This window comes from Mastomys coucha, unplaced genomic scaffold (assembly GCF_008632895.1).
Source record: "Mastomys coucha isolate ucsf_1 unplaced genomic scaffold, UCSF_Mcou_1 pScaffold5, whole genome shotgun sequence".
Classification (NCBI taxonomy): domain Eukaryota; kingdom Metazoa; phylum Chordata; class Mammalia; order Rodentia; family Muridae; genus Mastomys; species Mastomys coucha.
The window spans coordinates 52754313-52778857 of record NW_022196911.1 but is presented as its reverse complement, the minus strand read 5'-3'; the positions used below and the strand labels follow the sequence as shown (position 1 = coordinate 52778857).

The 24545-nt window shown below is 47.9% G+C and overlaps 1 protein-coding gene and 1 non-coding gene across 3 annotated transcripts in view; both read right to left on the bottom strand.

Moving 5' to 3' along the window:
• Window positions 1–24545, bottom strand: part of Galnt10 (polypeptide N-acetylgalactosaminyltransferase 10) — a 154257-nt gene that overhangs the window by 50000 nt on the left and 79712 nt on the right. For both annotated transcript variants that reach the window (XM_031354473.1, XM_031354474.1), the window contains exons 2-4: window positions 22467–22569; window positions 18211–18349; window positions 6282–6448 (exon numbers count right to left, since the gene is read on the bottom strand). In XM_031354473.1, coding sequence (XP_031210333.1) covers window positions 6282–6448; window positions 18211–18349; window positions 22467–22569 — 409 coding nt within the window. The remainder of the gene's footprint in view (window positions 1–6281; window positions 6449–18210; window positions 18350–22466; window positions 22570–24545) is intronic.
• LOC116079352 lies at window positions 2587–2696 on the bottom strand. Its single transcript, XR_004113921.1, has one exon. It is a non-coding gene; the product is annotated as a U6 spliceosomal RNA (small nuclear RNA).

Genomic DNA, 24545 nt, shown 5'->3' with positions numbered 1-24545 from the left:
GAGAGACAGAGGGAGAGAGGGAGAGAGGGAGAGAGGGGATGGAAACAGAACCCAGGGCCTAATACATGCCAGGCAGGTGCTCTACCACTGAGCTGTTACCTCCCTCTTCCCCTCAGTCATCGGACTTCTGGCAGTCTCTGCTTGGAAGTTAACACCTGGGGAGCTGGGACAGATACTCTCTGCAGACGGTCAATTTGTCTTTGAAGAAGCTGCCTGAGCACGCCCACCGCCTGAAGATCTTCCGAACCTGGGGACTTTGGCACCTGAACCTTTTATGCAGTATGCAAATATCATGTAATCTAGAGATTTGGTTTCTGTTTCTCCTGTGACTATAAAAACCCTGGCTTATTCTAAGTAAAGTGAAGTCTTGATTGGGCTATTTCAACTTGACTTCGAGATTTCTCTTTGCATTTTGAACCCTCTATTTCAGGTCCTTTGTTCCCTCCTCTGAGAGAACCCCAGTTCCTGAAACTGCGGGCAGTTTCACTGAGCTATCATACCCCACCTTCCACTTTCCTGTTCCCAAAGCCTAAGGTAGAACAGGACGGGAGCTAGTGTCTTCTGTCTGCTACAAAGAGCAGTTTGCAATGGCCTCTTCTCAAGAAGGGCTGCTCACAGGTCAGTCTCCCTCACTTCAGCATCACAGGGCTGCCCCAGACCAGATGCAGTCTGTTGTCTGGGAAAGGTCAGGGCTGGTTGCTGTGAGGCCCCGGAGAATGACCATTAGCTGGAATTCATGAAGAGAGGCTAGTGAGCAGTTCAGACGGAGAACATTCCAGCACACGTTCTGACCGCATGTAGGACCGAATCTATCTGAGCAGGCTTGGCAGAGAGCAGAGCTTCCCACTCTGCTGCTGTGTTCCCTCACTGCCGCCGCTGCTGTTTACAAAGCCCAGGAAATCCCCTTGAGAGCAGTAGGCTCAGATGTGGAGAGCCAACAGCAGACAGGAAGAAGTTACCGGCTATTCTAGAGTTCCTACTTAATCGCTCATAAAGTGTGCATCCCTAAGAAATGAAGCAAATGAATATAATTAATTTTTAAAAATCATAGTGGGATCAAAGAATGTTCTGGAAGGAACTCAGTAGGCAGGCTTCCCAAGGCTAAGCAGAGTACACCTGTTAATACTTTATAGGCGCCAGAGGCCTCAACACATGCCTGGCCCTTTGTTCTCTGGAACAATGTAAAAATTACATGGTCATAAAATTTGTTAATTTGAGGTAGGAAAGCAAGAGGAAAGACAGATGAGAAATTAAGCTTCCGAGGCTGGAGAGTACCAGCTACTGTTTTCTTCTTTCAGAAAAATCTCAGAATAAAGACATATAAATGTGTGGATCTGGCCTTCCTGATCCTCAGCACTGTGAGCTGTGCCTAGCTGGAGCTATGAGAACCAGTAATATTTTAAGCCAGACGATAACAGCTTCAGAGGTGCTTCTGGATTCAAACCAAACCACCACTGGCTCTGGAGTGACTGGAGCCTCCTAAGGCATGCCCGTAGTCTCAGAAAAGCAGGAAGAATTCTTGTGGTCTCTGCAAGCCATGACTACATCTGGAGGCTGCCAGGTGAGGGCATCTGTGTTTGTGTGCACAGACCTGTGTGCATATGTGTGTGTGTTAGTGTGCATGTCTTTACGTGTTGGTACTGGCATATGTCTGTATGTGTATGTCTGTGTGAACTGGCACAGGTGTGTGTTGGTGTATGTGTGTGCGCATGCATCCATATGCATGTGTGTGTTGATGTGTGTATGTCTGCGTGTGTCAGTATCAGTGTGTGCATATGCATACAAATGCCTAGGTGTGAATGTGTGTGCATATGAATACATGTGTGTGTTGGTGTGTCTATGGGTAGTATGCACATACAATCTATACAGATGCATGCATGTACCTGGGTGTGGGTGTACATAGATCTATGTATGTTAGTGCTGATTCATGTGTCTGTATATGTGCATGTGAGAGCATACTCACGTGTGCTTTGGTGTTGGTAGTAGATAACATCTATTTTTTTGGCTGATGCCTTTTCTTAACTTATTATAAACAATATTATTTAAAAGAGCTGAACTAACATTTATGATAAGTAAAAATAGGAGACCATATCTTTTAGAGATATGGATAAGGTTCAAATGTTATGATTGAATATTTTGAATTTTACTTAAGAGTTTTTGCTGTTTTATCTAGGAGGTATTGTGCAGGGACAGGGTAGGGACATAGATTTCCTACACTTTGGGGGGTTATGCTAAATATATGCATTTCTCCCTTTTGACAAATGGTAGCTAGATGGTTTTCTGTTGGTTAGGTCAGTTAGCTACAATGCGTTTAAATCACTTGTTTTTAATGACCTTTCTTTGCTGTGACTAAATATCTGACATGAAGCAACCTAGGACAGTGGTTCTCGGCCTTGCCAATGCCGGAACCCTTTAATACAGCTCCTCAAGTAGCGGTGACCCCCAACCATAAAATTATTTTCAAGGAAAGAGCTCACCAGGATAAGTCTTGTTCCCTTTCTCCACGGTGACAAGTATATTACTCCATTTCTTGTTCTATCTGTTCTTCCCATGTCGGTTAAGGTGTTTGTAGAGATAGCTGACCTGTTTGTTAATGAACACTTCTCGAATTTGCGTGTCATCCTCGTGCAGGGGCCATGTTAATCTTCTCTGCATTGTTCCACCAATTATAGTGTATGTGCTGCCGAAGCGAGCACAAGGCTCTACTTCTTAAAGGCCCCACAGCCTCCCTAGATAACACCACCAACTGAAGACCAAGTGTTTAAACACATGAGCCTGTGGGGACAGTTCTCATCCAAAACACCCAATCACAACAGGGCCTGGTCTGTCGTCAGCACCCTCTCTGTTTAATGCTCACTTTCCTCTATGTGCTCCCCACTGAGTCAGCTCAAATGAGTGACACTTAGCAGGATGCAATTGTCAGAGTGGCCCAGCAGTCACATGAACTCGGACTGAGAGCAGGGCCATTCCATGCCCTCTCTGAGGTGCAAAGAACTCAGGGTCCTGCTTCACCGGGCTCCATTCCCCACTCATTACTCTTTTAGTGAGACACTGAAACAGTTGAAAGTTTGGTTTCAGAGTCCTGGGAGATGATTCAGTCAAGTAAGAGCTTATCATATAAGCACAAGGACCTAAGTTTGATCCCCAGCCTATGAGGAAAGCTGGGCATGGTGGTGGTACATGCTTGCAATCTTACAGCTGAGGAGGCTGAGACAGGTGAATACCGCGGCTCACAGGACAGCTAATCTAGCTGAATGGCAAGCACCATGATATTTAGAGGCCCTGTCTCAAAGCAAACAAAAAAACCCACCAACACCCCAGGTGTATGGTTCCTGAGAAATGATGTGAAGGTTAGCTTTAATTGTAACTCGGGATGGTGAGATGGTTCAAAATGCTTGCAACAAAAATCTGACAACCTGAGTTTGGTCCCTGGGACCTAGGTGGTAGAAGGAGAGAAGCAACTTCCACAGGTTGTCCTGTGCCCAAACTCATACTCATGAACACACATGCAAAAATAAAATATAATTTAAAAACATTTAAATTGCCAACAAGATACAACCGAGAATCCCTTGAGAAGAGATCTTCAGTAAGGGACTGGCTACATTGGGTTAGCCTGTTGATATGTCTATGGGGGACTGTCCCACTCAAGTTAGTTTATGGGGGAAGATCCAAGCCTACCATGGGTGGCACCATTCCCTAAGCAGGGGGTCCTTTACTGTCTAAGAGTGGGAAAAAAAAATCAAGCTGAGCACAAGCAAGCAAATGGGCACACGTGCCTTCACCACGTTCTGCTCTTAACCATGGATGTGATGTGACCAGATGTCTCAAGTTCTTGCCACTGTGACTTCTCTGCAGTGATGGGCTACCACCTGGAGTTATGAACTCAAGTAAACCCTTTTGCTCCTAAGAAGCTTTTTGTCAGGGTGTCTTACTGCAGCAACAGAAATGAAACTAAAACAAACGATATCTGAGACTATCCACTGGCTTCACACATGCTCACGGAGAAGGCTTAAGCCGTCACAGGAAAACCAAGAGAAAATGCACAGCTGAATGCCCCTGCTGTGCACAGGTTTTAAGATGCAGACGGCTCACCGCCTTAGTGGAATTGTCACTTTCTGAAAATATAATGCAGCTATTTTCCACTACAGAAACAATCCTTTCCCACAGGCCGGAGCTCTTGATGCTTCAGATGCAATCTGGAGAGATTCACCCGGTTCTTTTCTTTCCCAGGACATCACTTATAAAGTGCTTGATTCAAAAAACCTAGCTTTTTGCTTTCTTAAAGATGCACAAAACACCCCATAAATACATCGATCCTTACAACCCGTGTTTTTGCCAGACGTTCCCCGAAGGTTTATAGATTTCTTTCATTACAAACTAATGGCTATTCCGGAAGTGCTTGAATCGTAGCAGTCCTCTATGTTAAGTGCGAGGGAAAGTGCTCGGGACACCAACTAAAGGTGAAGAGAGAGTGCAGGGGTTGGGAGTTGGGGTGGTGAGGTGGTAGTGGTGGTGTTACAGTGACACGAGGGATGGACAGGAGGGACTGCAAGTCAGTGTGTGTGGTCACAGTGATGGTAGGAATAGATAGGAGGACCTGCAAGCCTGTGTGCATCACAGAGACACCAAGCAACCATTACTGTAGTTCTGGGGTTCTTAGCATTAGGGAAGTCGGGCGGTGGTGGTGCACTCCTTTAATTCCAGCACGTGGGAGGCAGAGGCAGGCGGATTTCTGAGTTCAAGGCCAGCCTGGTCAGGCTAGACCCAGTTCCATGCCAAATGTCATCTGACTACTCTTAGAACATGTGTGTGTGTGTGTGTGTGTGTGTGTGTGTGTGTGTGTGTGTACTATCCTATAGCATCCGTTCAGACGTTCAGACTCTGTTTCCCCATCTGTGTGACAGAAGTCTTACTGTGCGGAAGATACCCAGTGGCTGTCACCTCAGCATGTCAACACTCCAGGTGGCTCACAGTTAATCCAAAGACGAGACAATGGCACTGCTTATCCACTCAGGAATGATACTGTTCAAAAGCCGGGTAGCAGTGGAACAGAGGAATGTGTAAACAGGTCACAGAAAGCCCAGCTGTGTGATCTCCCAGGATGCTCCAGCAGTGTAGCCACTGAGCACAGCTGGGGAGGAGTCACTGTAAGAGGAGCCTCCCAGGGCAGACCCTGGGAGAGATGGGGGTCCATTGATTCTGCTCTTGCAGGCAGACGAGCTGGGGACTCTAAGAGTGGACGACGAGGCCTTGGAATAAATGTCGGCAAAGTTGAGGAGACCCTTTGCCTCAGTGGAGGGTCACTTGCTCCCTTGGGCCACAAATGCCTTTGTGTTGTCTAGGGATTCTCTGACCTGAGCTTAGTAAAGCCAAGCTAGGAGGAGGTCAGGCTAGGAGGCTGCGAAGAGGAGAGCAGGAGAGAGAGGACAAAGGCTAGTCAACCACAAACCAGTCATAAATAAGTGCCAGCAGAAACAGGCTTATGTTTGCTCTCCCCAAGTGAGGCACTGCCCCAAGCACCTTACTATCTATTGTCTAGTATCTAATAATTCATTTAACAGTCAGGGTTCCTAGAAGGAAGTTGGTCTTAACTATTCCTTTTTTACACATGAGGGAGCTGAAGCAAAGAGGGAGTGAGGTACCTGAGCTATGATCACAGAGCAAGGGGGGGGGGGCGAGGTCGGAGGCTAGCTACTTCCAGGCTCGAAGCTAAAAGCAGGACTTAGCTATGAGATAAGGGAGGCTTTCCACTGCTGTCACAGGTTCTCAGACCTAACTGGATGCCCGAGAAGGGGAGGTTGTGAGCTGTTAAGGTGGTCTGTCTTGGATTTCATTTCTGGCTGCACCCGTGTGTTTCTTCAATCTCCAGGTAAAGTGCATAGTCAAGAGGTTCTGCATGAGTCACATGCAGTCACATGACCGGAGGCACACGGACACAGCTTTGTACTGCTGTGGTAAATGCCACAGGCAGGCTGGCTTGTCATCTTTATTTCATGCCTCCGTCCTCCTGCCTCTACAACAGACACAAAGCCTTATAGCTTCCCACACTGATAGAAGGACCAGGTCCCACAACCTCTGGCCATAAGGTTCTAGGGGAAACTTCTAGAAAAAAAGATGGGGGGGGGGAGAATGAGATCGTGTAAGGTCTCGGGTCAGGTCGTCGTAGTAGCTGCTGTGTTAAGTAGGGAATCACATACCACACGGCTTGAGAACTGCTTTCTGGGCGGCACCATTTGTTATCATGGGGCTCAGAAAGTAGAGCCAGGGTGGCTGAGGCCTACCTCGATCGCTGAAGTCATCGACCAACACGATCTCCGCCACTAGCTCTGGGGGTGAGCGGTTGAGCACGCTGTGAACAGTGCGCAGCAGAGAGGACCAGCCCTCATTGTGGAAAGGGATGATGATGCTGGTGTTGGGGAGTGTCTCCAGGTAGAGCTTGCTGTTGCAGCTGGAGGGAGACACAGAGGAGAGAAGACATTGTTCAGAGTCACCATTCAGCTCTCACACCACGGTAGGAACGCAGATTCAGCTTCAGACTAACTGGAGTCTCTTGTCCTTTCCAGACATTAGGGTAGGAGAGAGGTGAAGACCTCACCTGCTGCACGCATGTGTGCACACGTGCACGCACGCGCACACACACACACACACACACACACACACACACACACACACACACAAGTGCTGCCCCCCACTGAGAGACTTGTAATGATTCTAGATTTCTAGATTTTGGTTCCTGACTTTGGGTCCTAATGACTTCAGAGGTTTCCCAAAAAGTGTCTTTTTGGAGCGAAATGACTCTTCTGGGCTCCAGGAGGGGATCTGGTCACTAGAATCATGATCAGAAGTTTGGATAGGGCCAGGAGAAGTTGAGTTCACCCCCCCCCCATTTGCATTCTAACCCTAGGTTTATTCAACACCTTCCTTTCACTCTCTACAGTTACAAACACAACCTCATCTAAAATGCTACAATGTTATAAAACTCAAAAACAACTTTTATAGTGTGGACTGTACAATAAAAGCAAAGAGAGGCAATGTGCACATTACCAAGGTTAACCTGCAACATCACCATGAATGGCAGGTGACAGTGGGGGTGGCGTAGGTTTCATGAGAGTCCTGTAGAACTGGGTCGCCATTTTTAGAATGTAACAGAGACGTGGGGACAGAAAAGACAGGCATTTATGGAGGAATCCTTCAAAGGTTTTTAGCCCTAGAAGTTGAAGAGGGTTCCTGTAGGGGACATGGTCAGGCCTAACAGAGCAGCAGCTTGGTTCTCTCCACAGGTGTGGCACGGCAACAGCAAGGGCTTGACCAGGTTGTCTGACTGGTCCTAGGTCATCTGTGGACTACGGTGTGCTGACAGAGGTTTGCTTGTCCCAGTTGGCTGTCCCTGGAGAAGTTGAGTGTGCCTTTAATCCTAGCCCTGGGTATGGGTTACAGAGCAAGTTCTAGGACAGTCAAGATAGTCACTACAGTGAGATCCTGTCTCAAACAAAACAACAAACAAACTAAAAAGAGGGCAGGATATTTAGTTTTAGTTGGTGCTCAAATTTCCCTGGTCTTATGTTCTCCTACAGTTGGCTGGTTTGAATGGAGATCAAAACCAAGTCCATACCCTGTGGGCATGTCTCCTGTGTCTCTTGGATTGCCCATCCTTTCCTTATTGGTGTGCTGAAGACACTGGGTCACCTTTGTTCCAGGATGTGCAGTGGTCTGCACCTGGTTGTCTGTATCTCTTTATGCAAGACATCTTTGTCCCCTCCATTTGATGCCTGTAATCCGACGTAGAAGCTTTACTTAAGTAAGATATCCTTGCAACCTCTTCAGAGCAGGTCTTGCTCATGTGTTAGGGGACATGCTGACCATTATGGATTCCTCAGGATACACACACACACACACACAAATGTCATTGACAAATAGATAATTTTACTGAATTTCCAGCCTAGAAGTCATCTCTCGGCTTGCCTACCTGCCTCTATCTATCTATCTATCTATCTATCTATCTATCTATCTATCTATCTATCTATCTATCTATCCATCCATCCATCCATCTTGTCTGATTGTCCTAGCTAGAGAATGTAAAGCAATATTGGGTAGAAGTGGCAAAGGCAGCTGTCTTGGGATGGGTTGGAGGGATGACACACAGATGTTTTATCCTTGAATATAATGCCAGTTTCTTTTTCCATTGGTGTCATTTACCAAGGAGTTCTTCTATTCTTAGTCTGTGGAGCATTTGGCTCCAGCTGCCCACCGCTGAGGTTACAGGCACGCAGCTACACCCATCTTTTTACACAGGTGCTGGAGATTCCGACCCAAGTCCTCACCCCTCCACTACACATGCTCTCACCTACTGTGACATCTTCTCAGCCCGTTTTAGGTTCTTAAAGAAGTGCAGAAGTCCAATTCTGGGGAACAATTTCTAAGTCAGTTCTCTCAGCTTAGGATTATTAGGCAGAAGGGAAGCTAATTTATTTGCTTTATAATAAACTCTGTTTTGCTTCAGGAGAGAGGAAGGATGGGGGGAGGGAAGGGAAAGGGAAGCAAGAGGGAGCAGAGAAGACAGCTGTTCTGAAGGAGCTGTCCTGCCTGGACCAGCAGCCTCAGTCCTGGGAGCCTGTTAGAACATTAACTCTCTAGCCCATTAAGAGCCTTTAAGAGCCTCTCAAGGCAGTCCCCAGCGGTTTGTTTTTTTTAACAAATTTGGATGATTCTGATGCCCATTCAAGTTCAAGGGTCACTGTGGTAAATATTTTAACTTTCAACACCACTGCAGCAAGGGTTCCTGGGATCCCGGGGACAGTGTGGAGGGTGACTTGGGGGTACTGGGGGAGGCTCATGTAAAGAGGTGACATTAGCAGGTTAGTGGACGGAGGAGGAGAGAAGAAGAGGTGGGAGAGGAAAAGAAGGGGTCTAAGGAGGCAGCTAGAGCTGCATGATGGGTTGCCACCCGTAGATCATTTTCTTAAGCTCTGACATGACCCCACAGGGCAGACCAGGAGGGCTTGTCATCCCTGCTTGAAGGAAGGCCCAAGAACTGAGGGAGGGAGGTAGCCACTTAGAGTCCCACTGACAGGGCAGTCTACAGGGGACATCACTGGGCTTGAAGGGAACACAGTCCCGTCTTGGCACCTGTGTACTGGGGCAGCCTGTGGGGGTGGGGCACACTCCAGAAAGGAGAAAGGAGCCTGAGGAAAGAGAGAGCTAGAGAAAGCATGCCTGGGCATGTGGGCACCACCCAAGAGAGTTTCCCTTGGCTCCTTAGCTGTAACTTGGCCCCCCAAGCCCTCATGATGATCCCCATATATACGTACTCACTATGTGGCTTGTGGTTTCTCAAGTCCTCCTCATATCCCAACATAATGCCGTCTCCTAAGAGGTGATGCTCATGTCCCCATGTCCCCAGCCTCAGGGACCCACAAAACTACGCCGAGGAACAAATCTAGCAGATTGCTCTTGTGTGGCCCTGTCTGAGTTTCATTTCTGTTTCAATGATAAAATACCTTGACAAAGAGAAACGTAGGAAGAAAGGGGGACTTATTCTGGTCACGATTCCAAAGTACAGTCCACCATATCGGGGAACCCACTTAAATAGCTGGTCACGTGACACCCAGCCAGGAGCTGTGAGGACTGAAGGAATTGCATGCCTACTGCTTAACCTGCTCTCTGTGGCCACACACCAGTGGTCAGTCAGTCTCCTTCCTAAGCGGGTACCCCGGCCCTTCTCTCTGGGGGTGAGACAGTTTTCTCTTTGATGCGCCTTGTGGAGCCGAATGTGTGCAATGTGCATTCCCAGCCCTGAAAGCCCTGGTGCTGATGGGGTGGGAGAGGGGGAGGTGGGAGATGGGGAGGGTGTCTGCCTGGAGTCCCAGGCCAGCTCCAGCTGTGCAGTAACCTAGTGTCAAAACCAAACAAAACCAAAACAGCAGACAGCAGCTCACAGCTGGCTGGAATCGGGAGCAGGAAGATGTGTGGGAGAAAAGAGCCAAAGCCAAGTTCTTTATGAAGCCTGTCTCCATTCACAGATGCTTTGCTGAGAGCCAACATACACCTGCTCAAGACAGCCAGAGGAGCAAAGTTTATTACCACTCAGTCATGGGCCTCAGCCCTATTAGGCATCACTACGTAGATTTACATTCCTGATTTTCTTGCCCCTGAATTCAGATGCAGGCAATCTCAACCAGACCTTAGACTACAATTTTTTTTTAAACCTGTATGGTTCTACCTTCTTGAGACTTCTTTGTTCTGATCGTAAACACTTGTTTCTTTTTCTTTTCTTTTTTGAGACAGAGTGCTGCTAGCTAGCCAAATGCTGGCTTTAAAACTCAAGATGATCCTCCAGCCTCTGCCAAGGACTGTGGTTCCCTCAGGGACATCTCGGCAGAGGGGTAGGCGATAGCTGACAGCTGCTAGAAATGAACTTTACTTCAAGACACATGGTTCATGAAAGGAGAGAAGACAACCAAGGTGGAAAGAGTTACAGGTTCCAGAATGTTCTGCCACGGTGGCTCCAGAAGCAAAGGACTGGAAAGTACCAGTATGGCTCACCTTTCTACAATAGGAGGGTTATCCTGAGGAATAGCACACAGTGATGGAAGGTCGCTGACAAACATGAACATAATACATAAAATGAAAGAAGCTCCTCATAGAACAAAACAGTCCAAACACATTGTTGTAAAATCAAGACAAACACTAAACTCACACATGTCTATATAGACTATGAGCAAAGACCAATTGGTTTTTGTGCACTGTTTGGGCAGCCCTGGGATCTGAGTGTGTGGTCCTCAACCTCCACCCCAAGCCAAATGTGGAGAAGAGAACTTGCCACAAGGAGGGCACTCTGTTCTGTTCCTAAACTAAGCTGCTTAGCTTGTCACCATGCTTCCCCAATACCATCCTCATGAGGAAAAGAGAGGTGATGTTCTTCTTTCATTCCATTGCCATGATAAACACCACAACCAAAGGCATAGGGGAGGACAGGGTTTTATGTTAGTCAACTCTTCCGGGTCATAGTCTATCACCGAGGGATGTCTGAGCAGAAAATTTTTGCACAAATCTTGGAGGAGTGTTGCCTGCTGACTAGCTCTCAGGCTCATGCTTAGTTAGCTATCTTATATAGCTCTGGACCACTTGCCTAGGGAATGGTGATGCCCACAGTGGGCTAGACCCTCCTACATCAATTATCAATCAAGACTTGCCCACAGACCAACCTGATGAAGACAGATACTCAATAGAGAACCTCTTTTTGGGTGATTCTAGGCTATGTCAGGTTGACAGTTAATTCTAACTAGGAGAGGGGACAGATACCTTCACCTTTCCTTGGTTTGTCTCTTTTTCCTTACACTCTTTCAAGACTAAAGTTCCACTCATCTCTAGCCAGTTCAACTGGATTTCAACTGCCTGTTCTAGGACAGGTGTGTATCATCTCCAACATGGAATATGAAATGCAGATGGAGCCTGTGTTGGCCATGCTTGATGGACTTTTCTAGCAAAATGTACTCAAAGTGCTAGTTCAAGGACTTTCAGCCATTAACAAGTAAACTACTATGATCCCCTCCTCTTCTCTGTGAGATGTTGAGCTTCTATCTACATGAGGATGCAGTGGTAAGGAGAGTCATGCACTTTGATCTGCCTTATACTAGCTGTGTTGACTTAAGCCAAGAGCACCCCTAAGATTCAGTCCAGGTGATGGAGTGGGAGACTCTATAAAATCATGCAGCAGGAGCTAGAACCACACTCCAACTGGGAAGTGCCCCACCCAGAGCCCAACACACCCATAAACAAAAAACACATGACAAATGGAAACTTTTATTAAAGATGAATGCAGCATCTATTTCTAGAAGATTTAGAAAATGTCTCTGTAAGAACAATAAAACAACAATGAAAAATCCAAACTTAGACATACAGACCAGCCCTCGGCAGGTGTGGCAGCTGTGGGTGGATTTTAGGCAGCATGTGTTGTGGGTGATTCATGCCTGTTTGAGTTTAGCAGACGGGCAGCCATTTTTGCTTGTAAGCTATCAATCTCCACAATTTTCAACCTAAGGCCTGAGCCTACTAAAACCTAGCTTTAAGAACCGAGGGGGGCGGGGGTGTATGTGAGTCAATAGGAGAAATTTTATTGGCTGTCATTTTACTTCAAGGCTCATGAACCTTTAAATCTTAATATTGTGTCCAATGGATCAATAACTGCTATCTTAAAAAAAAACACCCTATGGTTCAGAAGGAAATTGTTTGATTTTGGAGGAGAGCTAATGTATCTCCTGAGAAGGTGAAGGTGCTACAGATAAACCCGGACTTCCTTTCCCAGCTCACAGACCTCCTCACCCACAAGGGCTCTCTGTCCATAGCTGCCTCCCTCTGTAACCAACTGTCACACAACGATGCCCACGTCCGTGCCCAACCAGAATTCCGTATCCAGGGTGCTTCTGGAGCACTCCATTGTAATGGCGTCCACTAAGCTTACTTTACTAAGAACGGAGTCTGCTATTCAGTACTGTGTCTTCTAAGCTAGTCTGCAGCAGTGACAGTGGGTGTAGACTCTGTAGACTCTTGTAGACAAGAAATGGTGGAGGTGATGAGCGGGGCTCTTGCTGACCCCTGAACCTTGAAGGTGAACTATTCTTGACCCATTTTTGTCACTGAGATGAAACACCTTGACCAGAAACAGTCTCTGGAAGGAGAGGATCTAGAGCAGTGGCTCTCAACTTCCATAATGCAGTGACCTTTTAATACTGTGCCTCATGTTGTGGTGACCCTCCCCAACCAAAAATCATTTCATTGCTACTTTATAACTGTAATTTTGCTACTGTTAGGAGTTATGAAGTGTCTGATATGCACCCCTACAAAGGGATCAGGAGGTCACGGCCCACAGGTGGAAAACCACTGGTCTACAAGGTTTATTCCCTCCAGGTTAGACACAATCTATCAATGAGGGAAAGCTGAGAGGTTAGATACAATCTATCACTGAGGGGAAGCTGAGAGGTTAGATACAATCTATCACTGAGGGGAAGCTGAGGCATTAACTCAGAGCAGCTTGCCACATCACATCTGTAGTCAGGAGCAGAAATGAACAACGTGCTCATGCTGCCTGCTTGCTCTCCCCTAGACTTCTGTACACTTAACTGTTCAGAACCCCAAACCAGGGAATAGCACCTCCCACAATTGGTTGGTCTTCCTACCTCAAGACTCCCCTAACCCCAAGAGGTGTTCCAGGCAATTTACCAACTGAGGCTGTTTTCTCTGGGGGGGGGGGCGGCGGGAGGGTTTTCTAGGATATCAAGTTGGCGTTTAAAACTAACCACTATAGGATCCATATAACCTGACAAGAGCCAGTCTCGGGTCAGTTTTACACTTAGAACCGAGTTGAGCCTCCGCAGTCTCTTGCTCCTCAAGGAAGGTGAACTAAAACCACAATCCGAACACAGCGACTCAAAAATCCCATGTCTGTTTTCAACACCACCACTGCGCACTCACTGCCTTGTAGATTTGTAGACACTGTCTCACTCTGAATGTTTCCCCCAGTCCTGCTCTATGGACAGCGGTAGAGCTGGAGAGGCATTCGCCTTGACAAGATGGCGCCTACATCCGCTGTCGACTCCTGGTAAACAACTGTTTGTGCATGTGCGTAGAGTGAAAAGGCGCCAAGTCACGGCCCATCCCGGGGCATCACATGGGGTGATGAGCAAACAGCCAATCATGGGCGGACACGCTGCGCTGTGGTGTATATAAGCAGTGCCGATTATTGGCTCGGTCCTTTTTCCTCTTCATGATGCAATAAATGCTTGCTGCAGAAGGATTCTAGTGTCCGCGTGTCTTCTTGCTGGTGAGACAACTGCGCGGGCAACACTGCTCTTTCCAGGGTCACCCCCTCCCTGCCTGGGAACTGTGATTCCATCCTCTCAGCTGCTCTTTCGCTCACCTCCATGCAGTTCCCAGGCAGACCCTGCTGCCTCTACCTTCATGGTGTTCTGAGTCCAGCCCTGGCTCCTCTGCTGCTCCCACCAAACACAAGTCACTCTCCCGTCTCCTCTTTTGCTGTCACAGACTCCTACCTTGGACCCTTACTCCCATCTGTGGCTGCAGACAATTATTCATTCTTTGTATGTGTGTGCTTGTATCTGTGCATGCATCTGTGTGCATGCATGTGGGCATATGTGTGCCACATCGCACATGCACCCTAGCTGACCACCCTGACCTCCCACCTTGTTTGAGACAGGGTCTTGTTGCTGCTGTCCATGACAAGTTAACTGGCCCACAAAGCTTCCAGAGTCTCTCTTGTCATCCCCTCTGTCTCTATCTTGCTGTGGGAGGGCTGAGATCCCAGACACATTTCGCCACATCTTGCCTTAGCTCTTGGAATCTGAACTCAGGTCCTCTTGCTTCCATGGCAAGTGCTTTACCCACCGAGCCATCTTGCCAGCTTCCTTTCTGGGTTCCCTGAATGTAGCTTTATAGTTGCCACCCAATTTGGAGAAGTGCAAGCCGCTGTCTTCTTTTCTTTGCCACAGATTCCAACTATGTGCATTCTGGACAGATCGGATTGTAATTGTCCCAGACTTCCTAGACTTTTCACTTTTCAAAACGTTTATGTTTTTTATTTTTTTTGCTAGACCTTCAAGATGGCTAACATTTTCCCCTGCAATAGCTAATCCATCACTACTCTACGTATAAATCTCAGAGACAGTTGGCTTTAGTTCTGGAGTTTGTGAGCTAGAGAGATGGCTCAGCGGTTAAGAGCCCTTGCTGCTCTTGCAGGAGATTCAGCTCTGGTTTCCAGAACCCACTTGACAGCTCCTAACCATCTGTAACTGCAGTTTCAAGGGATCTGCCGGACTCATCTGCATTCTGAGGACACCATATCAGTCACGTACATACGGGGTGTATACACATGCATGCAAATGAAACACTCAGAGGCATTAAAACAAACAAAGTAAATCTCCATGTCTAGAGTCTGAGTCTTTCTATATTGTCTATGTCTCTACCTAACTTTATAAACAGAACATAGTTGCAGTGTCCTGCTAAGGACACATCCTAAGTATCAGCTCCAGGAGATTCTGGCTGATGGCTGTTCTCATTAACACAGGTCAGCTGCCCTGCTACTTTGCACTCGGATTGAGTTTTGGCTTGGCTATCGGTGTTCACAGCTGAGTGTCTGTTTGTACATCTGCACCCTTGAACTTTGTAATATGTTTAGTTACTTGAAAAACACTTCTGTCATTCTAATTCATAATTTATGATGATTATCAAGACTGGCCTAGAGGGCTAAAGAGTTCCCACAAAAGGTAAATAAACACAACTAAGCACTACCCCCCCCAACCCCCGCGCCTCCTCATGAAGTTTCAATTATGAGCTGTCCCGGCCTGAGCGATGGGAAGAGGCTCACTTATCAGCCTTTGGTGGAGTTTCTCCAGTTCTGCTGGGTAATTCATTTCCAGGCAAGACACATGCTGAGGAAAAAACCGGCCGAGAGACCCTCTGCTGGCAGCTCAAGTTCTCTCTGTGCTCTGGGGATCCACCAGTCTCTGTCCTACCATCCCCACGGCTAGCAATTGAGGCCTGTGCCAGCACACCTGGCTTTTATGTGGGCACTGGACATCTGAGCTCAGCTCTTTGTACTTGTGCTACAAGCACTTTATCAACTAGGCCGTCTCCCCAGACCATTTCATGCTATCAGTCCGTGTAACACGACTGTCGGAGGTAATGAGCTTTACCTTCCTTTTCATTTGGACTCTGTAACCCGTGGGAGTTGTAGAGAGGCTCCAGAGAATCCATACATCCTTTTGAGAGAATCCAGTATATCATAAACTAACCATGTTAACACAAAAGGAAAAATGAAAAAGGGGACATGGGAGTTGGGGGTGTGGTAGGTGAAAGATTCCATTCGCATCGATCCCTTCCTGAAGTTCAGCGCTCGGCAGGGAGCAAGTTGTGGCTGTGGGCTGCTGTCCTCCCCATGGTGGTTAGCTTTGCACTGGGAAATGAACCATCCAACTGTATGCATCCCAGAGGAGCCTGCAGATCCTACTCCCTTCTGCAGTCGAGACTCCCTTATGTCACCCGCCGTGGGTCCTGAAGAGCCTCTATGTTTGGTTGCCAGGCGGGACGGCTGGGTTCTGCCAGCAAGTAGGGAAAGTGGGCCAGCCCACCAGCCAGCCCGCGTTCACGCTCACTTGGCTGGGGGTGCAGAGGGCAGGCCTGCTCAGAGCCAGCTGGCCACCTCCCACATGCTAGGGCCAAAGTGCCTAGCTCCTGTTCCTTGTGGCTGTGTGTCTCCAGGGCAGCTTCTGGTGAGAAGAGAGGTGACTGGTGTAAGGAAACACCCCCTCTATCCTATACATGGGGTTGCTGCTGCCAGAATTCAGTAAAATTGAAGGGATACAAGGAAAAGAGGGACCCCGGTTCCTGCCTGAGAAGTTATTTAAGTTCAAAGAAACCAAAGGCAGCATGCTACACAATAGGTCTAATTTACTCATGTGCTCCCACCGACAAACCGAAGGAAAGCCTCGCCTCTGGGGAGAGAGGAGATCTTCTAGGTATCCACCTATTCAGCTTCTACACTTGGTGACTGGAAAAAGCAGGTGTTAGATATACTCAACATTAGTAAGCAGAAGGCTAGCTGGGTGGACAGGCTGCTAACAGAGGTACCAGAAACCTGAGCCCAACTCCCCGCCCCCAAGCTGTGGACACATTTCAGAGAAATATTCTTAATGTGGAAGAAAAAAAACCATATACAAAAGAAGAATGAAAACCTGTAGAGATGGCTCAGCAGGTAAGGAGATCGCTACCAAGCCTGAGGTTGATCCCAGGAACCTACCTGGTGGCATGAGAAAAGTGACTCCTGTAAGCTGCCCTCTGATCTTCACAGGCATGTGGTAGCATGTGCATCCTCACATACATACATACATACATACATACATATATACATACACACATGAAATTTAAAAAAAGAAAAGAAAGTAAGCAAGCCAGGCAGACATCGTCTCCAACTTGGGGACTATTCAGTTGAAGATTTGCTTACTTTATAATCGTATAAAAACATTCCTCGTGGAATCTATTTGTTCCTTATGTCAGGGTAGCCTTTAATGAGTTACATGAGCTGGGCTTGATGACAAAGGCCTGCCATCCCTGCTATTTGGGAGGCTGAAGACAGGAGGACAGAGAGTTGAAGGCCCACACCAGGAGAACAGTGAGAGCTGATGAGTTGCTATGCTACTTTTGAGGAGCTCATGATGGTGGGGGGTTGGGGCAACTGGAGCAAGATTATTACAGTTATGGCCATAAGTGCTCCTGGTGTCAGGCCCAGGTTTGGTCTGGTAATGCTCAGTGTCAGCTCAGAGATCTGAACCCAGCAACGCCAGTGTGGTTGAACAACACTCTCATATATATATGACAGCGGAAGATTCTAGACCATGAAGCAGGCGAGCACCCCAGGTCCCTCTCCTGTCTCCTCCGAGCAAGAATTTGATGCAAAGGGTCTAGTCCCGGGAGACAGCCTGTCTTCCAAGCGAGGCTTGCCAGCTATGAAGTTTCCTATTCTACCTTTGTCTACATCAGAGTCACCTTTCAGGGCTTCTGAGGACACTGTTGGCTGATGGCCTCCAGTGCTTCGGGACAGTGAATCTTAGTGGAGGCACAGGAGTGGACTGGAGAGAGCCCAGTGGGTGAAGTGATTGGTAAGCAAGCCAGATGACCTGGGTTTGAATTCCTAGAACCTGCATAAAAGCTAGACATGGGTCTAGACCGTCTGTCATCCCAGCACCCCACCAGTGAGATGGGAGGAGGGGAGAATTTCTACGAGGCAGCAGCAGCTAGCCTGCTGTATACACAATCCGCTGTGAACAGCAATCACACCCTGTCTCAAACAAAGCAGAAGGCGAGGACCTACACCGGAGGTTGTCCTCTGACCTACACATGTGCTGTGGCACACGAGCCCCTTACCCACTCACACAAGCATGACAAATGCCCAGGTGAACCGATGCCACTGTTCTGCAGGCACTTGGAGAATTGCTCGCTTCTGCTCTGAGTGAAGGATCACACTTGGTGTACGCCAAGCCCAGACACACCAGCTCCATGCGGCAGAGGGTCTGACTGCTCAAGCCTCTGCAGGGGGGCTGGCAGCACCTCAGGCAAATGCTTGTTTGTTTTAATGAATTCACAACCCAGGGCTAAGGGCAAAATCCTTAGACAGCAGAAGATGAGAGACGTGACACTCACTTTGGGTGCCGGATATCAGGGAGAGAGCGATTCAGGGAGATTTTATCACTGACGTAGATGTTAAATCCATTTTCCCGGTATGCCTGGTCCACTCTCTCGGCATCGGTCATGGGGTAAGGCTTCCCCTGTTCTCCATGTCCTAGAGGCAGAGAGCAAATTCAGTGTTGCTGGGTTACCTGACATCTACAGGGGTCAAGACTCAGGGAAGAATGAAGGGACCTCAGAGAAAGCCTTACACCTGGGGCTGGAGAGATGGCCCAGTGGTTGGCGCACTGGCTGCTCTTGCAGAGAAACTCAGACATGGGTCCTAGCAGTCACATGGTAGCTCACAAACACCTGTAACTCAAGTTCCAGGGATCAGACGCTCTCTAATGGCCTTCCTAGGCATTGTACGCCATGTGCTACACAGACTTACATGCAGGTAAAACACTCATACATATAAAATAAAAACATCTAAAAAATTTAAAGAAACTTATACCTAGTCATGGGACACATTAGTTACATCTGCTACTGTGATCAAGGACCTGAGAAAAGCAGCTTAATGGAGGAAGGGTTTTATTCCAGAGACTTCTGTCCATTGTCACATGGCTCTGTGCTTCTGGGCCTGTTGTGAAGCAGAACTCGTGGTAGGTAGAACTCCAGGAGTGTGTGGAAGAGGCTGGTAGGCTCAGGGGGAGCAGGAAGCAGGGAGAGGGAGTACAGGAAGAAGCCAGAGTGAGATTCGGGCCCCAAGGTTAACCCCCCACCCCAATGATCTACTTTCTGCACAGAGGCCCCACCCCCTACTTTTGTTTCCTCCTAAACTGCCATTTTATCAGTTCCATCATTGTTGGGTCCCAAACCCTGCTGGTGGTATTCTGGGGTGGGGGGCTTCAAAAGATCTAGCTGCACCTCCCAGAAACCTCTCTCTTTTCCAAGGGTTTCTTTGGAAAGTGGACAGGTCACTCACTGCTCTCACAAGAAGCCACGCCCTCTCCCTCCCTCTGCTACCTGGACACTGGAGGCAACCTGACTACAGGCGAGCACTATGGACTACTACTAGAGTATATATATATGTATGTATACTAACCCTGCTTCCAGGCTGTGCAAGGAAACCTTTAAGTTTGGACAGCATGCTTTGTCTGTTGAGACTGAAGACTTTTTCTTCAGGCTCTCCGTAGACCATCTTCCACAGTAGAAAATCTCTTCCCTTGAAGAGGAGTTCATCTTGGGGCCTTTCTCCTAAACCCATGGCTTCTGATATTCCTCTCTATAGGCAAATCTCCACCAGGTGAGAGCTCCAGAGATCTGCTTGTCTCTGGAGAGACCCTCACAGACACATCCAGACTGAGTTCTACTAATCTAAGTGCCTCTTAAAAACCCCAGATAACCAAGATTTAAAAGAATAAGTTTTCTTCTATTTTTTAAATCATGTAGGGGCTGGAGAGATGGATCACCAGTAAAAAAAAACACTTTCTCACAGAGGATCCAGGTTTAGGTGCCAGCACCCATACTGTGGTTTATGCAATCCATAATGCCAGTTCTAGGGGATCTCGTGCCCTCTTCTGACCTCCTCAGGCACCAGGCACACATGTAGGACACATAAATAAATACATACAGGCAAAATGCTCATGTACATAAAATGAAATAAATAGATTTAATTTTTACAAAAATTGTGTGTGTTTCTCTGTGTGTGTGTGTGTATGTGTGTGTGTGTGTGTGCGCGCGCGCGTGTGTGTGTATCTGTGTGTGGGTATGTGCAGATATGAGTGCAGGTGCCTGTGGAGGCCAGAAGAGGGCAGCATATCCCCTGGAGCTGGAACTGTAAGGCAATTGTAAACTGCCTGACATGGGTTCTGGGACCAAACTTGTTACATCTTTGTAAGAGCATCTTACCTGCAGAGCCATCTCTCCAGACCCTAACAATCAAGATGAACTGTACCCAAGCATCCCCCCAAATTGTGCAGAGGAAGTAAGAAGAGAGGGAGGGGGACCAGCACTCCCTTGTCTAGAGTCCTGTTCTGTACTCCATGGATCTTTTCGCTGGAGTCCCCATAGTAACCCTGTACAGTGGACTTGAGAACTGTCACTCTGGAGGTAGACTGAGACTCATAAAAGGTTACAGAACCAACTTCGAGGGCTGAAGCCTATGCTCCCTGCACTCCCTCCAGAGTCAGAACCCCCTGCCCACTCCGTTCCCCCTGACAAGAGGCAGGTCTACTTTCTCTGAGCTGATGAACCCTCAGCTACAATTGTCTGGGTACCAGCAGCAAGCATGTCTGGGGGAGTCAAATGAGAGGCTACACAGTGATAACTTTCTGTAAGCTGTCAAACACCAGATCAACCTGAGTCAATCTGATTATCATCATCTAAGTGAGGCAAATGTTCTATGTCAATCAAAATGGCCATAAACACGGGATGGGATGTAGTGTAGTGGCAGAGTGTTTTCCTGGCATCTCTCAAAAGAACTGGGCTGGGCTGGATCCTCAGTCCAGCTGTAAATAAATAGTAAATGATTTTTTTTTTAAATGCCATGATGATAAAAGACGCTTTGATTTCTCTTTAAAGTTGGGAGATAACTTAAGAACCGCCTTATCTACTATGCCAGGTCTGCCTGGAAAGTTCTGCTGCAAGTCCCTGATTCAGTGGACAAAGGGCTGGCAATCTCTGTGCCATCCACCTGCAAAGGGTCTCTAATGTTCCGAGAGCGTGTTCTCTGGGGGTCCCATGAGCTTCTGGAGACTGAGAATGGACACAGCTCTGGGAGAAGGATTTGCATGGCTGTGTCTAACAGTCAGCCACTCTAGCTGCTGCTTAGGGCCAACCCTCTGGGGGTTACAGAACCAAGGTCACTAAGGCTGCTCAGGTGCAGCAGAAGGCTGGCCTCTGTTCAGAACAAGGCTCCAGGGGACCTGCGCAGCAATAATCAGCTCCAAATGCTGACTAGAGATGAGGGGGCAAAGGCCAGTCAGCCGGACCCCAGCGCAACGTCCTGGCAAGGCTATGGCAGCTTTTGTCTTCTCAACAGACAAGGTCCTCTGTGTTGGTGGAATGAGGCCACTTGGGTGGAAGACCTGGTATATACTTGGCATTCCTCAGTATTGCTAGTGGCTTTTTCCTTTTTCTTTTTATAATTAGGCAACTTCATAAATTACTTTTAAATATTTACTCTTTAATACTTATGTACAGTTTTATTTTAACAAACAAGAAATTAAACAGCCATTTGCTCTCCTTAATCTCTCTGCTGTTCTTTCTTCCCTTGCCAGGCAGCCCGATATTCTAATAATTCAGGCACGACTGTCTGGCCAGCTGTCTCTTTGCAGATGTTTCCCTTCTTAATTTAAAGGAGAACCCTTCCAATTTCGTGTAACATTCCTGGCACATTGAGCACCACGTGTCCGGGCTGGGGATGCCCTGGGCATCAGTTCAGTTATTACACCTGCTCTCTTCTGAGCTTTGTGGTGAGTTGGTTTTGTCATGAATAATTTAGAAGGGACACCTTTAACCCAGATCACCACACACCATTTCAATCCCTCTTGCTGCTGTATCCACTTTCCACTCAAGCAAAGCAACATTATAGCCATCTTCTCCCTCCACACCCTCAGAACAAACTTCTGAGGCTGCCCAAGCAGACTGTGGAAGGTCACCCACAGGTGGAGAGACAGGATCAGGAAGGAAGGGCGGAATTCAGTGGCGGCCCCAGAGGGTCCTGCCCTTTGCCTGGACTCTGCAGAGAAGCATCAGTCTCTGTACCTATTTGTGCTGTCCTCCATCTGCCAGCCTTACAGGGATGGCGACAAAGCCCTATTAGTAAAAGGAAATCTGTAGTTGGTGGGGAACTGGCTCTGCCTTCCAGTCATGGCTTGGAGTCTCAGGTTGACCTTGCTCTCTCCCTGGGTGATGGCTGGCTGGCAGGTGCCAGCATCTCTCTGGGGTACAGATTCCCTCTTATTCAGCGAGCCTAAAGGCCGATCAGGTTGTAGAGGGTGGAACTTGCTCTGAGATCAATCCCTGTAGGTTTGAAACATTGTTCCTTTCTTTGGGATAGGACTTGCTAGGATGGAGACACTGGCACGTGCTGATATGCAGGTGACGGGGCGATGGGAAGACAGTGGATCTGGGTGCTTACAGCAGGGACAGCAGAGGTCACACGGGTGAAAGGTAGGTAGTGATTAGGAAAGATGGTGGCAGGCAGGAAGTGAACAGGCACCCCTAACACACTCAGCACATGCGCACACACCCACAGCACACACGATGCTCAGCCCCGCCCTTCATACCTACGCGCTGTGCATCCCTCCTGATAGCCTCTTTGTCATGCCAGTCCTTCAGCCTTTGTTCAGCTCCCAAGAAAAATGTCTTTTTTTGTCGACCCTGTGATTCCTTCAAAAAACAAAAAGGGAGAGAAAGAAAAAGAAGCTGTGAAAAAAAGAGAAAAAAAAAAAAAAAGGAATACTGGCGGTAACAACGGTCCTGAGGCTACACTGCTTAAAGAGAATACTATCGGCTGTCCAGCCCTCAGCATCTTCCTGAGTGCCAGCCATGTGCCTGTTAGATGGGCAGAGGCCAGGGGGACACAAGCTCAGGGCGACCCCTTGGGAACTTGTTACCCAGGAGAGGAAGGAAAGACAAGCACACTCATCCATGGGATAAAGTTCCAAGTGTGTTGCTGCCTAACTGGAAGGTATTGACACAGCCCTGATAGACAAAGCAAGCTGCTTTCCACACTGAAGAAAGAAAACGAGGCTGGGTATGATGGTGAGCCCCTGTAATCCAAGCACTCAGGAGGTAGAGGCAGGAAGACCACCAGCTCTAGGCCAACGTGCCTACATAGTGAGACACTGTCACAGGCTAAAACAAAACAAAAATAAGCAGAGGCTACGGGGAGCAGTTCAACGGTGGAGTGCTTGCTTAGCACTCAAGAGGCCCTGGGTTCGGTCCTCAGCACTCCAAAGGAACAATCAAGAAATACATGATGTTGGTTTGAGTAATGTCTTTATTTTATTTTTATTTTTCATTTTTTTTTTTTTTTGTTCGAGACAGGGTTTCTCTATGTAGCCCTGGCTGTCCTGGAACTCATTCTGTAGACCAGGCTGGCCTCGAACTCAGAAATCCGCCTGCCTTTGCCTCCCAAGTGCTGGGATTAAAGGCGTGCGCCACCACTACCCGGCTACATCTTTATTTTTTAAGGATGTATTTAATTTTTGTGTGCGTGTGTGTGTGTGTGTGTGTGTGTGTGTGCGTGCGTGCATGTGTGTGGTGCGCATGTGTGTGGGGGTATGTCTGTGGAGGCCAGAAGAGGGCATCGGATTCCCTGGAGCTGGAGTTACTAGCAGTTGGGAGCTGCCAGACACAGGTGTTAGAACTGAATGTAGGTTCTCTGCAAAACCAGGGCACACTCTTAACCCACTAAGCCATCTCTCTAGCCCCAATACATTTCATTGAACCCAATCCACCTCCTCTAAAATATTAGCATTTCGACATGCAATCAATATAACACATAATTGTGGCATTTACTCTCTTTTTGGACTAAGACTTTGAACTCCTCCTGGCTTCATGTCAATTCAAACCCCTTTCCAGTGCTCTGGAACTGCAGGTGGCTGAATAGAGGCCAAAGCCAGGACAGAGCCTCGGAAATGAGTGTCAGGAGCTGGGATGGTACACTCCTGCTTGCACCAGCGTCCTGGGAACTCAAAACCAGGTTCTCACACTTGCGGAGCCAGGTGCTTGACCCACCAAGTAACACTGATCATGTAATATTACTAAAGAAGCACCCCAGACGTCAACCCATAGGTACCCCGATGCTTCCGTAACACTGCACACCCAGAGGTGTTGTCTCTGAAAGCTGAGATCATTTTCTTTGTTTGCAATCATCTTCTGATACTTTTCCTTCCCCCAGCTTCCAGAATGTCCCTTGCCGCAGGCAATGAAGGCAAAGAGAAGGAACACCCAGAGGACGTGAGCTAGCTGGGGAGCCTGGCAGAATGGACTGGAAATCCCTGTAGACAGCAAACTGTAAGTGTATGTTAATGGGCTTACACTGACTGTGTCTGGGACCCGTGTGCTCTTAGTCAGCATTCCAAAGGAATCCATCGTGGTCCCAGCAGCCGCTCACTCACTCACTCACTCATCCAAATGGAATTTTAATCTTTGTTTAATCACCGTTTAGGGTGTCTGGCACCCTTTGAGGAGAGGAGAGAAACAAAGCCAACTCCAATCTGCTGGAGAAGAAAAGATTGGTCAGACAGAGCACATGCTCCAATCCTGAGACTGCAGACTTGGTAGGGCCTGTCAGCAATCTCTGGCCCAGACGGAAATAGAAAGGGTTGTGGGCTTTAGCCTGGACCAGCCTGGGCTCA